This window comes from Rattus norvegicus, chromosome 4 (assembly GCF_036323735.1).
Source record: "Rattus norvegicus strain BN/NHsdMcwi chromosome 4, GRCr8, whole genome shotgun sequence".
NCBI classification, from domain to species: Eukaryota; Metazoa; Chordata; class Mammalia; order Rodentia; family Muridae; genus Rattus; species Rattus norvegicus.
The window spans coordinates 104922976-104938749 of record NC_086022.1 but is presented as its reverse complement, the minus strand read 5'-3'; the positions used below and the strand labels follow the sequence as shown (position 1 = coordinate 104938749).

Genomic DNA, 15774 nt, shown 5'->3' with positions numbered 1-15774 from the left:
ATTGTCTCAATCTTTTCTGTCTTCTATTTAGATTAAAGTGTCCATATTGCCCAATGGAACAGAGTCCAGGAGATGCCAAACAGATATTTTTCTGAAGAATGAGTTTGTTTGCAATTTGTAAGTGAAACTGAATTAAGGGTACACTCGAGACAAGAGTATTCATTGACTGCAGCTGTCCAAGGACTGCCTATTCATAAGCTATGCTCCAGAAGCTGCCAGCTCGCTCGTGTACACGGAGGGCGTGCTCCAGATGGGTATTACACAGGGCTTTATTCACTCTTGGTCTTCGTTTCTGATCAAGTAAACACACCAGCAGTTGTCATTCAGTGCAGGTTTTTGTACTTACTATATGGTGATTTTTTTTTACTTAAAAGCAGAAACAGAAGTTGACCTTCCTGACATGTGTTTAATATTCCTCCTGCTTTTACAAATTCTGACATTTTCTTGATAATTGTAAGCTTGAGAGTGTTTGTGGAAGAACTTTCTTTCTTCTCATGTATACATAATTAAATGAAAAGTCTTCATAGGAGTTTGGTTATAAAACGAATTTGCTTTTTTGTTATTGTTTTGTTTTTCTTTTTCGGCCTAAGGAAGAAAGCTGTGGTGAATTCCAAATTTGCATAGCTTTTGATGTTTTACTCTGCCCCAGCTCCTGCTTCAGAGTCAGCACACCTGCATTGAGTTCTGAGTTCTTTCTGTAGCCTGGCAGTCTGCCTGTTTAAAAATCCCATCATGAATTTAGCAGGCTAATGTGAGAATGAAATAGATATTACTGGGTTTTTGTTGTTGTTTGTTTGTTTTGCTTTTATTACCAAGAGGTGCTTTTTAATAAATGGAATTCTGAAGTTAGGGTGTTACTATTTGATATATGGTTTCACAGTCTTAGCACACTGTCCTTTGAAATCTGCCTTTAAGACTTGGCTGAGTATTGCGGTAGTTTATCATCACAGATGCGCAGTGTTATGCATGTGTATGCAAGTATGTGCACCAGCATCAAACATTGCGTATGTGGAAGGGAAGAAGCATGTTCCATTCTAAATGCAGTTGCCAATCTCACCACTTCAGGTCCTTAAGGGTAGACACTAGCAACTTTCTGTTATGGACCTTGTTTACTGCTCGTTTGTGTTTAATTAGTATATTGTTCATGCCTCTCTTCTGCAGTGTCTCATCTCATTGACTGTGAACCTGTATATTGCTCAAATGGCTACAGATAATGATCTTTTCTTTTGTGAGGTCTCTTCATTTAATGCACTGCCCATAAAGAGCCATGTGTAAGAGTTATTCTCTGTATGAGGAACTAATTACATGGAAAAGACTTCTGTGGACATAATTCTGACTTAAACCCATGAAATACTTCATCTTGAGAAGAGTGCTGTGTGGAAATCACCAAATAACTCACAACCTTATTTCATCTGATGTAGATCTGAACACCAACATATGAAAACTGTCATAAGAAAATGAAAAACCATAAACACAGAAGCAACAAGAAATGAGACTCTTATTTTAAACTACGATGGACTCTGTTTAAGGGAATGGGGATAACAGCTTTGGTGCTAAGTTAATCAGAAATTTCCAGCATTCACAGTGGTATGCTAGCCTGGATGGTCTCTCCTGAAATGTTTGCCTAGGAGAGCTGGTATTTGCTTGTGAAAGAAGGAAGAAGTATTGCAGAAAAACCCAAGAAATGACCACATGGTCAGTTTCATGGTGATGGCTATTGTGTACTGTGTAGGTTACCTGGGTCAAGATTGGTCCAGCTTAGAGTGCATGCTTTGTTCAAACCCAAGCCTGGCTCACAATGACTTGTGCATCACTCACTGTCAGGATGCTCTGTAAAGTCCCTCAGGCCCCATGAAGCAGGGAAAGAACAGAGGTGCCTCTAGCCTGCAAGAGAAAGGGCCAGGCAAGATCCTGTGGAGGGAGGGAGGCAGGATGTGAACTCGTTTACTATGGGTATTTTTTCCTTTGAATTAAATTCTAGAGTGTCAGGCTTTTTTTTTTAACTTTGTTATTCCTAAGCCAAATTTAGTTTTTAGGTTTCCTTCTCCTCCCATCCCCCCAATAACTTATTCTTATCTTCCCACCTCAAGCATCTACATGACATTTAGACTTCACATGAAGTTTATGTGATACACACATGCTCTTGAGGTTGGTGGAAAGTGGTTTTGGAAGTAAGACCCTTCACACAATTGGCTCAGGCCATTTTAAGGACGAGGGCTCTGCCTGGTCCTCCTGGTGCCGGGCATCTCTTTGACAGTCTCTTGTGAAGCTCATGAAACTTTAAAAAGAATGAGCTTTAACAAGTGTTTGACCCTACAGCTTCCTCTGTAAGGCCTTATAGTCCCAGTGGGCGGGCAGGACAAAGGCCCAAAACTGAAACTTGATCTTAAAATTTACCATGGAAAGGAGGTCTTAGGCTCTTCTTTAAATGTGTGTGCTTTATCTGTAAGAGACTGACTAGCAGAAGTGGATTCAAAGAAGACAGACCTTGACCAAAGATGCTGAAGTACAATATTGGGGTCCTTGTACTCTAGACCCATGCCATCACGGTGTCATGCTCAAGCTTGCATGCAGGAGGATGCCTTGTTAGAAAACGTGATGTTAGCGGAAGACTGTCGGTCACACAGATGACAGGCATTGGAAACAGCCACGCCATGGCTTCTTTGAGAGCTGCTTCCTTTTTCTGGTTGTGGACAAGGCTGCCTTAGGACTCTGCTAAACCAACAAAACCTTTAGAATCTGGTGGAGCCAGAGCCTCTCCACAGTGGCTAAAGTTGTCATTGATCTTTTCTCTTCTCCTTTGTGTGATCATCACAGATGCCATTTCTGTTTTATTGATGATTATATGAGACTTTTAATACATAAATGAACGGGTATTGGTGCCTCTTTATTTTTAAAAGTTTGAAGAAAAAGAGCCACCTCATATTCATAGAGTGTGTATTTTGTGAGTATGTAAGCATTTGATTGAAAATAAGAAAGTTATTAAGTAAAATTTTCGTTTTACTCTTTCCACAACAGCTAATGTGTAGGGATACATTAAACCCACACCAAATCATGAGGGGATGAGAATCCCCCCAATCTTCTTCTCTAGGTCGCCCATCCCACAGGCTGTGCAGCTCAGATTCCTGTTTATGCTGTGTTGTGTCCACCTCAGTGCTGTCAGCCTTTGGGACAGTGGCTCTCAAAGCCAAGAGCTCTTGGTTTGTCTGCCCAGTAGAAGCTGCTGGTAGACTACACTAGTCCTCTGGTTTCCCAGCACAACCCTCATGCAGTGGACTGACAGCCTGTGTTGTCTGTTTCGTCAGCCAACTCAGGTTATCTTCAGGGAAGGTATGGAGGTGTGGTTTGTTTTGGTTTATCTCCAGGATGTATACGGTGAAGACAAACCAAATACTTTTCACCATTGAACTATCTGTATATTATCTTTGGTAACACTAGAATACTGTGGTCTTGGGGAACACACAGAGGAAACATAGCAAGAATCACATACAAGGCTTGGTGTTTGATAAGCGTGCCAGCTGACAGTTGTGTGTGCTACTGTGTGTACACGTGTTTACCATGAACAGGTACAGGCTTCATGATTTTCATACTGAATTACAATTGAGTAGATACCAAAAACAGTGGCAAATGTATTTTAGTAACAGATGAAGCAATTAGTTTTAGGGTGAATTTTTCACTGTTGATTTTACTTTAAGATGTAGCAAGAGAAAGTTTTGTTTTTAAGGCATTTTAAAGCTGTAGCAGGCATATGCTTCATTTAATTCCAAAGAGGCAAAAGCGGCTAGACTCGCACGCACACAGCACATGCTCCGCTCCATGGCATGGCTGGACACCTACACTTCTAAGCAGTCTTAAACTACTCACAGCCAGGCAGGTGGGGGTCTGCGGGATTTAGTGCCTGACATTGCTTTTGGGAAGGGGCTGGAGTGAATGTACTGGGTATGGGAGGGAAGCAGAAGGAAACAGGACTGTGAGTGAGTGTGCATGTGTGGAAATTCATCATAACCCTTGAAGCTAGCAAGCGACTGCTGTTGGCCGTGCTTTCCTCATGCCTGCAGTGTGCATGTATCTCCTCACCATGTTTTCTAGCCTTCACTAAGGATTCGTCAGATCTTCATCTTGCTCAGATGGCTCAGGATCGTGTTCCTTTGGCTTACCCACCCGTGCTCCTGGGTTCTATGGTGTTCCTATAATTATGAATAGTGCTGCACTGTAATCTATCATATAGAGCTATATGTATGGAAATTTTTGATCAGTTTTTTAAGAGATGTATCCTGTTTGCAAAGGCACAATAAAATTGCATCTTCTAGATTATAGGCAATAAAGATAACAATAAACCTTATTTAACAAATCAGACTGATACTCTGCTTATTTGATTTGGTGGGGAGGAGGATGTCTAACATATTCAGTAGTTTCAGGGATTTCACTTTAACTTAAAAACTGATATTTAATTTATAAATTTGGGACTGATAAAGTAGAGTTTTGGGAAACTATAAGAAATGCTTTGTTAATGTGTGTATTCCTATGTAAAACACATGGCTTCTTCTGTGTATATTTTTTAAAATTAAAGACTCGCACATTTAAAACGTGTTTTTGTGGATCCAGTTTGTGAACCTCTCTCTCTGCATCTGCTGGTGTCTGCATGCATTGGGGGAATAGAAGGGAGTGAGATCTTTTGTCAACATCTTTACATCTTTACACCAGCAGTGTGAGAAGTGGCTGGGGCACCTTCTAGAGTTTAGATGTTTTCCTGGAGGTTCCTCCCTTTTACCCATTCTGTGCTCTGCCCAGAGTAGAAGAGGTTGCTGGGGTTGGGGGATGGGTGCTGGGATTGGGGAACGGGGGCTGGGGCAGGCACCTCAGCCCTGCTGGGGGAAGAGCAGAGGCTGAATTGTCTCAATGGGAAATGAATGCCATCTGTACAAGACAAGAGTGTGTTTGTGTTCATTTTGTCTAGTTTTTGAAGAGACATTGTTACCAGGGACAAACCTTACCTGGTGAAATGGCCTGGCAAAGCCCCTAGAGGCACCCTGACTGTTGGGGTAGTCTTCCAGTGCAGTCTTGGTGCCGCCATGATTGTGGTTTCCCTTGGTGTCTGGACTAGTTGGTTTTCTGTTGCTGTTATAACAAGATTAAAAGCAGTTTGCCCACAGGCCAACTGTTGGAGGCAGTTCCTTGGTTTCCCCTTCATATTGACAAGAACTAACCAGTACAGTATCACCGAGGGAAAAAACCTAAACAACCATTGGTTGATGTAAAAATCACTAACTGGGGGTGGGTGGTATTACATGTCTAGGCAATGTATTAGCAGCTTTTGTCACATTATGACAACTGAAGGACATGTCAGAGATGCAATTCAGGTGAACCTGCAGGTGTCGATGGTGATTGAAGTTGATAAAGTGCTTAGCATCCCTTCTATCCCATCCATTTCCTTCAGTGCACCAGCCTTTGTGTTGGGTTAGATTCTTCTTGCCTCCATGTGTAGACATTGTTGAGCATTTGAGAAATGCCCAGTGCTGTTCTGATACAGGGTTAACTCAGGCTAGACTTGCATGGTTTCTCCCCTGCCAACTCCCGTTGAAGGCTAATGATACCCACTAACCACTGTGATTAAACATAGGCCATGACAGTGGTGGTGGTGGGGGGGGGGGAATGACAGGGCCTGGAGAGATAGCTTGGTGGTTAAGAGTACTTACTATTCTTACAAAAGAATAAGCACCGTTACTCTAGTTCCAGAGGATCTAATGCCTTCTGACCTCTGTAGGCACCAGGCATGCATGTGCAGGCAGAGCACTCATAGACATATCTTTTTAAAAAGTAACACGTGAGTTCCTAAAAGACTCAATACAGTAAAGACATGAATGGCCATCCTTTCGGTTAGTCCAACTCCCTTACTGCTAGCCTTTAGCTGTGACCACCATGGGTCCCAGGAGTGGGGAAGCTAAGTTATATACAAAGCTGCCTCTTCATTCTGTGGCCACCGAGTAACTCATTTATGCCAAACACTCATCTCTCAGACTTTGGTTTCCCATGGGCTATGCTTCAGTACCTGAGTATGATATCAGTATCTGGGAAATTGGTCCCTCCTGGGCACATTTGGAACTAATCAGGTGGTATAGGTAAGACTAGGCATCTAATTTCTCCTTAGGCCAAGGTCTTACAGGGTTGCCCTTGGTTACCTGGGGCTTAGATTCCTAGGCATTAACTGTCTACAAGGAGGAGTTACTGTTTACTTTGGGAAGTGATTAAGATGGGAGACCGTGGAGACTGGAGAAATGGCTCAGTGGTAAAGGGCACTTGATTCTCTTCCAGAGGACCTGAGTTTAGTTTACAGCCCCCACATTAGTGGTTACTATGTTTACCATTCTACCTGTGAGTCACTTAAATCTCTTGTGACAGAATACCCAAGAGAACAATTGAAGGGAGAATTTTATTTTTATGTATATGGGCGTTTTTCCACATGTACATATACCTGTGCAGTGTGTGCATGTACAGTGCCTGAGGAGACCAGAATAGGCATCAGATCCCCTGAAATTGGAGTGATGGTTTTGAACCACTATCTGGGTACTAGAATCAATCCCAGGACCTCTGGAAGAACAGCTAGTACTCTTAACCACACCATCTCCCCAGCCCAGGGAGAACAGTCCATGGGGTTCAATGTATGTTTACTTGACAGTTTCTGGGCTCCTGAAACAGGAGTCTGTGGGGACAACTGTTCACCGTGTGGTAGACAGGATGTAGAATGGAGCATCTTACATCATGGACAGAAAGGAGAGGGCATCCAAAAAGTAAGATGCAGACCTCAAAGGCATGTTTTCAATGACCACTTCCCCTCACAAGGCAGGATGTCCCATCACCTCAGTAATCTACTCAGATTTTGAACCCATCAATAGATGAGAGCCTCAGGATCTGAGCGTCTCTGGTAGAACCCTCACAGACACTTAGAGGATGCTTTACTAGTCCAGCTGCTCCCAACCCAAGTCAGAGCCTGCTGATTCACACTTAAACTGTAGCTCTGGGGCAAGAAAAGGGGAACATGTGAGTTCAAGGCCAGACCTTGCTATTAAGATGTTAATCCCTGCCTCCCCCTCCCCAGTTTAGCTATTATGTAAGAAGTATAATCCTTTTTGTGAGTGCACTACCAAAAAACCAAAACAAGCACAGAAACAAACAAAAAAAAATCATTTCCTTTTAAAGTCTTCCAAGTTCAACTTCTGTCTTAGGGTGTCTATTACTGTGAAGAGACACCATGAACACAGCGACTCTTATAAAGGAAAATATTTCATTGGGGCTGGGTTACAGTTCAGAGGTTTAGTCCATTATCATTGTGCTGAGAAGCATGGTGGCATGTAGGCAGATATGGTGCTGCAGAGGTAGCCGAGAGTTCCATCTACGTCTGGATCTACAGGCAGCAGGAAGAGAATGAGACACACTAGGCCTGGCTTGAGCTTCTGAGACCTCAAAGCACACCTCCAGTGACACTATTCCTCCAACACCACCACATCCACTTGAACAAGGCCACACCTCCCAAGTGTACCACTTCTTGTAAACCTATGGGTGCTATTTTCATTCAGACTATCACAGCATCCAAGCTGAAAGTTGAAGAGAAAATGTATAGGGGGAGAAGAAAATATTTTTGTGTATGGATATGGATATACATATATGTATATATGCATATATGTATGTATATATGTATACATATGCGTACATACATTTTTATATACACGTGTGTGTGTATGTGTGTTTGTGTGTGTGTGTGAACTTCATTTATTGCAAAAGGAAAAAAAGACATTCCTTAATCCTTTGAGCTTTCAAAATCCTGCATCGAGCCTCTGGAACACTCATGTGTGAATCTGGAGGACCCTCACCTACACCTGAGTGTGCACTGTCCTTTTCTAAGTGCTTCTCTTCCTGCTAACTCATATACATCTGTATTAAAATATCTTAAGAAACTCCAGCTGTGCTCCATACTAGCCTGTCTTGAAGTTTTCTTTCAGCAGTGAAGTCAAGAATGCCAACTTCAGAACTAGTAGGATGGTTCAGCAAGTAAAGGTACTTGCTGTCACACCCGACAACTGGTGTTCAAGCCATGTGAGCCATATGGTAGAAGGAAAGGTCAGAAACTCCACAAATTCTGTAAGTTGTCCTCCCACCTCTACAATGATACAGTGTAACCCCTCTGCTACACACACACACACACACACACACACACACACACACACACACAACACAGACACAGACAAATAAATGAATAAATGTGCCAAAACAGGTTTTTTTGTTTGTTTTCCAGATAGGGTCTCTAAGTAGCTCTGGCTGTTCTAAAATTCACTCTATAGATGAAGCCGGTCTTGAACTCAGGAATCTGCCTGCCTCTGCCTCCTGAGTGCTGAGACTGAAGTCATGAGCTACCATGCTTGATCTAATAAAACTGTTTTCGAAAACTGTATGCCAACTTCACCTGAATGTAGGTCTTGGAAAGAAAGAACTCAGGTGGCTGCAGCAGGCAGAGTGGGTGGGGTGCCTTCTCCACCTCACAGGGCTGTCATGAAGAGCATTGTCATACAAACTAGTTTAAAAAGGAAGTAGAAAGGCAGTTATTAGGAAACAATGGTAGGAAGACATTGAGATAGGAGAACACTTGGATCATGGAGTTTGGTGCTAACCTGGACAACAGTTCAGTGGTAGAACATATAGTTAGTATATAAGATCCTAAATTCAATCCCAAGGGGCCCAGTAGTAAGAAGGCTGGTTTGTTGGTGGTGGTAGCTGCTGCTGGTTCTGTTTTGACCCAGTCCTGAGTATGTGGGTGTTTTACCTCTGTGATGAGCACTTGGGGCTTATCTGCCCCCCTACCCCAGTATGCATATTTTATCTCAACAAAAAAGTGAAGATTTTAAGATTGATGATGGGAGAATTATCATTTCATCTGTCACCAAGAGAAAAGGAAGGCAATGGAAGGGTTGATCAATGATAATGGTCCAGGTAAAGGAGCATGACATGATAATTTTACTTTCATGTACATACCCTAAAGAAAGATATGTCAGGAGTGTAGCACAGTTGGTAGAAAGGATGCTTGTATGGTTTATACCCACAATGTTGTGGATTTGATTTAATGCTTGTATTGTGTTATTTGGGTTCCCAAAATTGCGTGAGAATCATGCATGTAAGACACTGAGGATCCCTGACACTAGTTGGCTTCAATTGGTAAACAAAGTTGCAGAGACAGAGGCGGGACCTCAGGCTTCATGGGCAAGGGGTCCAGAGACAAAAAGATTAATAACCGCTGTGCTGGGAAGGGAATAAGATCTAGGCTTGAGAGCTATAGAACAGAGAACATACCCATCATGTAAGAGCAGGGGAAGAGCAGCCCCGGCCCTCTCCCCCATTCAGTTTAGGGTAGCAAAGATGGAGTATAGATTTTAGTAAGAATAACTCAGTTGTATTGGAGGGGAGGTGTTAGCAACAAGGAAGTTTGGGAGTGGCCCAACCGTTGAGCTGATTAAGGAATATTAAATATGGCTCTGTGTGTGTGTGTGTGTGTGTGTGTGTGTGTGTGTGTGTGTGTCTGTCTGTCTTTCGGGAATCCAGAACATTGGGGCAGGTAGCAAGGAGCTTGAGCTGCCTCCGCTGGGAGTATTTGAGAGGTTAATCGCTTACGACACACAAACAGGCCTAAATCCCAGCACTCAGAGTTGGTGATATTCAGAGAGGTCAGATATTCAAGGTCATCATCAGCTACACAGGGAGCTCAAGTCTACCCTGTATATGAGACCCTTTCTTGAACAACAAAAACAATGAAACAAAAATAGCAAAAAATTTGTGCAAAGTTTAGTAGTGTAAAAGTAAGGGGAAGTTTGAAATAACTTAATACTAAATGGGTACAACCAAACTATGAAATACTATTTAACCATTAAATTATATTATGTTTATTTACTAAATCCACTTACAAAAACTGTTGTGTTTTAAAACCCAGGATATATATCTTCCTTACAGATATATGCATAGGAAATAACTAGGTATAAAAGTAGCAATAGATTGAGGATCATGGGTGACTCTTTGTTCTTTCAGGTTGTTATTCCATAGTATCTGTTGCTTACATGGTACTGTGAGAGGAAATTCGCTCTGGGGTAGCAGTTTGACAGTCAACCTCTTCCCCCACGTCTGTTCTGCCCCATCCTTACATCTGCCTTTCAGGGGATGCTAAGGAATGTTCTCCAAGGACTCTATGTTTATAAAGTATAAAACATGCTGGTAATCCCAGGAGCACATCCAAGTCTAATGTTTAGAAATGGGAGAGGGCCCGCCTAAGGCTTCTCTGATGCTTGAATCATATCTGTCAAACCTCACCCTCTGCTGTACCAGAGCCGAGAGAATCAGTTCCACAGGGATTTCACAGTGGTGGTTTGAATAGCTTTAATTGAGTTAGTCTTCAGTGACAGAGGGGACTGTTTTCCAGATTTACTCTACCCCTTCCCTTGACTGCCAGCAATTTCCCAGTTCCTTACAAGGAGCTCTGATGTCCAGTTGCACTGCTAAGGGCAGTTCTCTTGTCTTGGATTTGTTTCATCTGACGCTCACAGGCAGAGCTGAGCAGATCACAGGTTCATACCACTTGCTCCCTGTGGTTTGAGGCACAAGTGTGTCACCTAAACAGAGAGCTCAGGGGAGGGGGATGAGATCCCTGCACCAGCTAGTGAGGGGTCCTTCAGCTTGGGTTCTCTCCTGGTCTACAGATCTTGCTGTTCCCATCTCTGATCTTCAGCTTCTTCTATATGATGGGCAGACCGGAGATTTATATCAAGTGGGTGCCGAGGCCACCAGCTACGCTGACCCTGAAACTGGGACTATCTCTGGTGTTACAGTCTGATCTTTACCCCATTGTGTGCATACAAGTATGTTTTGTATCAAAGAGAATTCATAAAGAAAAAGGAACTGTCCCCATCCTACCCCTAAAACAATACAGAGGACAATATATAAGCCAGCAGGAAACTCTGAAAAAGGAGGGCCCGGTCTCTTGTGAGAAATCTCTGAAGTCATGTAGTAGTTGTGGCTTCCTAGTGGCGCCATTTTACACGAATTTCTCTGAAGGTCTGGGCTTGACAAGGGGCCTGAAAGAGACACAGGAGACCAACCATCATTGCAGCAAGAACCTCTTTAAAGTAGTACCAACACACACACACACACACACACACACACACACACACACACACACACACTCAGTTTTTGATGGCTCTGAGAACGTGTCCCTGGGCATTAATGAATGAATTACCTCAGCCACCCTTTCCTTTAGTCCTCAAGGCACCCAAAGAGGAGTCTGCACTGCTCTGGAGAGGTTAAAGACCCTGCCTCAGGTCACATAACTCTCCGGCAGCTGAAGCAGCATCTGAGCGCAGTTAGGCTTCCTAAAACCTTCTGGAGTCCCAGGGGGTGACATTAGAAGCTGATTGTTTGAAGTCTGCAGGTGGCCTGATTCTTATCCTGCTTGCCCAAAATTGAGAATCCAGAAGGGTGTGAAGTGCACCCTCAGCCAAGCACAGTGCTGAGCTCGTTGAGACATTAAAAGTGGATGCTATTTCAGGACTTGGTAGGAGACCCCAGTGGCTCTTGTAGAACCCCCGGGGCCTTTCAGCTGAGACTTGGACCTGTGATTGCCTAGGGAGCTAAGTTGCATAGCTCCAGGTGGTTAGGGCAAGAACGAACTTTTCTATTTTACATTTTAAAATGTGAGTATTCAGAAAAAAAACATAAGAGATTGTTTTGCCCGAGCAACCGAGCTCACTCCAGACCGTGGAGATAACAAAGCCTTTTCCAGGCTTTTGTCTTTCTACTCTCTGTCCACCCCAAGCAACACAATCTCCCGCTGCTCTCCCGCTGAGACCTTCTGTGCTCCTTCCTTTTCTCTGGAATGAATTCCAATACCTCACCAGCATTCTGCTGCTCCTTGTTCAGGTACTGGCTGACTCCTAGTCCCCTGCCACCAGGACTTCACTGGTATGACCTCCCGCTGGGAAGGAGTCCCAAACCACCAGCCATGCCACTGGTCCCACAGCTGCCCAGGGTGAGCAGAACTTCAGTTCAGAGACTTTACTCACCTGGGACATTTGCAAACACGCCTTCGGTTCCCTAGACAAGGAAGAAGGGAGAGTGAATACCCTCTAGCTGTCTCCAGATACTGTTTTAATAGCTTCCTCTTCTCCAGATCTTTGAGGCTCAGAATTCTTCAGACTTGGAGTGAACACTATGTTGCCTACTCTTTCCTGTAGTCACTCCCATCACTTGGGAGGCAGAGGCTGGTGGATCTCTGTGAGTTCAAGGGCAGCCTGGTCTAGAGAGCAAGCTCCCAGACAGCCAGGGCTACACAGAGAAACCCTATCTCTAAAAATAAATAAATACATACATACATAAATACATAAATGTATAAATAAGGGCTGGAGAGATGGCTCAGCAGTTAAGAGCTCTGACTTCTCTTCCAGAGGTACTGAGTTCAAATACCAGCAACCACATGGTGGTTCCCAACCATCTGTAATGAGATCTGATGCCCTCTTCTGGTGTGTCTGAAAACAGCTACAGTGTACTTATATAGACCTTTATAAATACATAAATAAAATAAAACATTTTAAATTTGGTTTGGTGGCCTATGCCTGTCATCCAGCACTCCCAAATGGAGGGAGGCAGAAGGATCAGATCAGAAGTTTGGGGTTAGCCTAAGCTACCTACTAGTTTTTGGCTAGCCTAGACAACATGAAATGAAACCCTTCCTTGGTGAGGAAGAGGCATTGTAAGTGCAGACGTGAGTGGATCTGGGAATCTGTAGACCTGGCTGGTGTAATCACCTGTATAGACTCAGAGGAGTGAGCGGTTTGTGAGGTGGGACTCAGCCTTCTTGGACCCGGGTCTCAGGACTACATAGGCTCCCTCCCTAGTGTGCTTAAATTATCTTGGCTGTGCTAGCTTCTGCTTCATCAGCTCCTGGAGGTCCCGGAAAAGGGTTCTGTTCCGATAAGTTCCCAGAGGGTGGAAAGAGCAGCGGGGTGGCCTACCTGTTTCCTGCCTTCAAGAAAGAATCCACTGCACCGGTCCTACGGGTCGGCTGGAGCAGCGCCCACCCCCTCCCCTGGTCGCCCCTTCCCCCTCCCCACCCCCGCCCCAACCTAAACTTAATCTCCCTCAAGGGCTGTCTGGAGCCCGACCAAAGCACTGACTCCTCCCGGAGCACAAAGCAATCTCCTCCAAGCGGGGACTCCCCAGAACTTACTGTGGCAGCAGATGAGAGTGATGACCAGGGACAGCAGAAGAACCGCGCAGATTCCGGCCAAGGGTGCCCAGATGTAAATATCGCAGGCGAAGCCCAATCCCATTCCCTCCACTGACAAGATCCAAGTGAATGGAATTTAGAAACCGGCTGCGACAGCCCCAACCCTGCTCCCAGTACTTCTCCGGGTCCAGGTCTCTCTCTAAGATCAGATTTTTCCTCCACAAGTAACTTCCCAGGCTATCTGCCCACCCCAATCGCTGACCTTGAGGTCACCTAACCTGAGCCACTCGCCCCGGGTCGGCAAGCTTCTGGTCGTAGGGGCCGGGGTGTCCCTGTAGGAGGAGGCACTGGTGTGGGAGCTCGCGTCACCGGCTTGGTGATAATAGAGTTCACTGCAAAAGCAACAGGGTGCCTGCGGGTCAGGCTGGAGTTGTGGATGCCCAAGCCGCTTTCCGCTTATCCTTTACTCAAGAAGGAGCCTTTTTCTGGCTTTAACTACCGGAAGAAGGGACTCCTGGATACGCTCGCACACGCGGAACCAAGTGTGATTTGGGGCCAATGCGCCTAGACCAGATCCAGCAGCTTAGCGGCTGCGGCCCTCCATCAACCGAAAGCTGGAGTCAATACCAGAACTCTATCCTGGAGCCAAGAGGGGCAGGATTACACATGAATCCTGACTCCATTCCAGATCCAGGGCGTTAAAAGTTACTTCCAATCCCATCCAGCACCTCAGCCTCAGTTTTCTGGTCTGTAAAATGGGGCTAGTGTAGCCGCCAAGGGACCCCAAGAGATTTAAGAAGAGGGAATCTAAGTGTGAAATCTGTTCAGATGTAACCCTTAAAACCCAGGGGAAGGGACCTCCGCTCCCAAACCTTTCTGAAACACCGGCACCAGAGGACTGAAGTACATCACCGAGTTGCTGGTGATTGAGCAGAAATAGTAGCCTTGGTTTTTAGTGCTGAACTTGCTCAGGGTGAGGATGTATTTGTTGTTTTCCTTCCGGGCAGAGAACAGATTCGGATCCAGTATATCGTTCAGCTTGCTCCGGGATGAAGATACATAGATGATGAAGGTGGGCTGGAGGAGTTCGGAGCTGGAGTTCCGGAAGAGCCAAGAGCATCCTTGCGAAGTGTCCCGCAGCACTTCGCATGTTAGCTTCACCTCCTGGCCAATTTCAGCGTCCACTTTCTTTGGTGACAACTGTAACTGTCCGGAAACCTGGAGCCTAGTGATAACATCTGCAGGTGCCAGGTAAGAAGGCTGAGTCAGGCGTCCCGAACCCTTGATGTGCTCCAGCCCCCCTCCACCAGGATCATCAACTCACCCAGCAGTAGCAGGTTCAGCGACAGAAAGCAGATCACCCGTGAGGCCATGGTGTGCGTCCCACCAGCACCTTAGGTCAAGCTAGGGCTCTAGGGGAGGGGCCCAGGAACAGGGAGGGAGTTGGGGGGAGGAGTGGAGGGTGAGAAAACCTTAGCAGGCTGCAGACAGAACTGATTTCCTATATGAGGATATGATGTCACCCAATGCTCTCACCAAAGAGTGTTAGCCTCCTTTTCGAAGTTATCACCCTCTAGGGGCCTGGGAACCTAGAGAATGGGGCCTTGCACAGCAAGAGGGGATAGTTGAAAACTGAGATATGGGGGAAGAGAAATGCTTGGAAAGGGGCCCTTGGCAATTGTTCTTCTGCAAGAACAGCTGAAAGAAGGAGAAAGAGGAAATCTTAGTAAAATAACATGAGAGTGACAGGACTTGAAGGGAGAGGGGTGTCCACTCTCTTTTTCTTGTAGACAAGGTCTTGGGGAGCCCAAACTTGCCTCAGACTCACTTTACAGCAAAGGCTGGCCTTGAATTCTAGACCTTCCTGCCCTTCTACTTCTTTTGCTGGCAATAGTGTCTTTTTGTCCTTTTGCTTTTTGCCTGGCAGTTGAATGGAAAGAGAACTTACAGAATTCCAGCAAAGTAGACCAGACATTAACTAAAAGGGCCTTACACCTTTTATCAAAGGGATTTGCAAGAGGGGCAGTTCAACAGGAACCTTGAGTGGCACTCTTAGCTGCTGACAATATCCTTCCCTGGCCTGCCACCCTGAGGGCAAGACTCACCTCCCAGTCTCATCCCTTCTAGAACCATGGCAACAGACTCCACAACAAATTCTCTCCAATTGGATGATCCCACTACATACTTTGATCCTCATTCTTATCCAGGGGATCTGACAGCACCACCCATGACCAGCAGAGCTAGATGAAAACAACCCCCTGACTTGGTTGGGGACTAGCCCTTGGTAGGTGCTGGCTTCCCTCAAGCTGCTGTCCTTGGCTTTGCTATGTACCTGCAAGTCGCTGCCTCACAGACATGTTTCCTTTGTTGCTTACTTACTCCTGAGTTTCCAAGCTCTTGCTGCTCTCTGCCTGGCAAATGCCAGGGCCCCTGCCCTCTGACTTGGACCTTTGATTTTTCTCTGTTGCATGTATGCATGTGTGTGTCCTGGCTGGATCTTGGGGAAGGCATTTAACTCT

At 45.1% G+C, this 15774-nt stretch overlaps 2 protein-coding genes across 3 annotated transcripts in view; one reads left to right on the top strand and one right to left on the bottom strand.

Annotated features, from left to right (window-relative positions):
* Positions 1–4590, top strand: part of Rmnd5a (required for meiotic nuclear division 5 homolog A) — a 56929-nt gene extending 52339 nt beyond the window's left edge. Inside the window, exons 9-10 of one of the 2 annotated variants that reach the window (NM_001427218.1) lie at positions 32–117; positions 1162–4590. In NM_001427218.1, coding sequence (NP_001414147.1) covers positions 32–95 — 64 coding nt within the window. In that variant the 3' untranslated portion in view covers positions 96–117; positions 1162–4590. Of the gene's footprint in view, positions 1–31 lie in introns of both variants that reach the window. The other variant, NM_001427217.1, reaches the window with a different exon arrangement.
* Positions 4591–10396: 5806 nt separating this feature from the next.
* Cd8a (CD8 subunit alpha) lies at positions 10397–14634 on the bottom strand. The gene is made up of 6 exons (NM_031538.2): positions 14580–14634; positions 14128–14493; positions 13534–13647; positions 13256–13366; positions 12093–12123; positions 10397–11108 (listed from the first exon to the last, which is right to left on the bottom strand). The coding sequence occupies exons 1-6, from the start codon at positions 14626–14628 to the stop codon at positions 11069–11071; spliced, it is 711 nt and encodes a 236-aa protein (NP_113726.1). The 5' UTR covers positions 14629–14634; the 3' UTR covers positions 10397–11068.
* Between the last annotated feature and the right edge of the window lie 1140 nt (positions 14635–15774).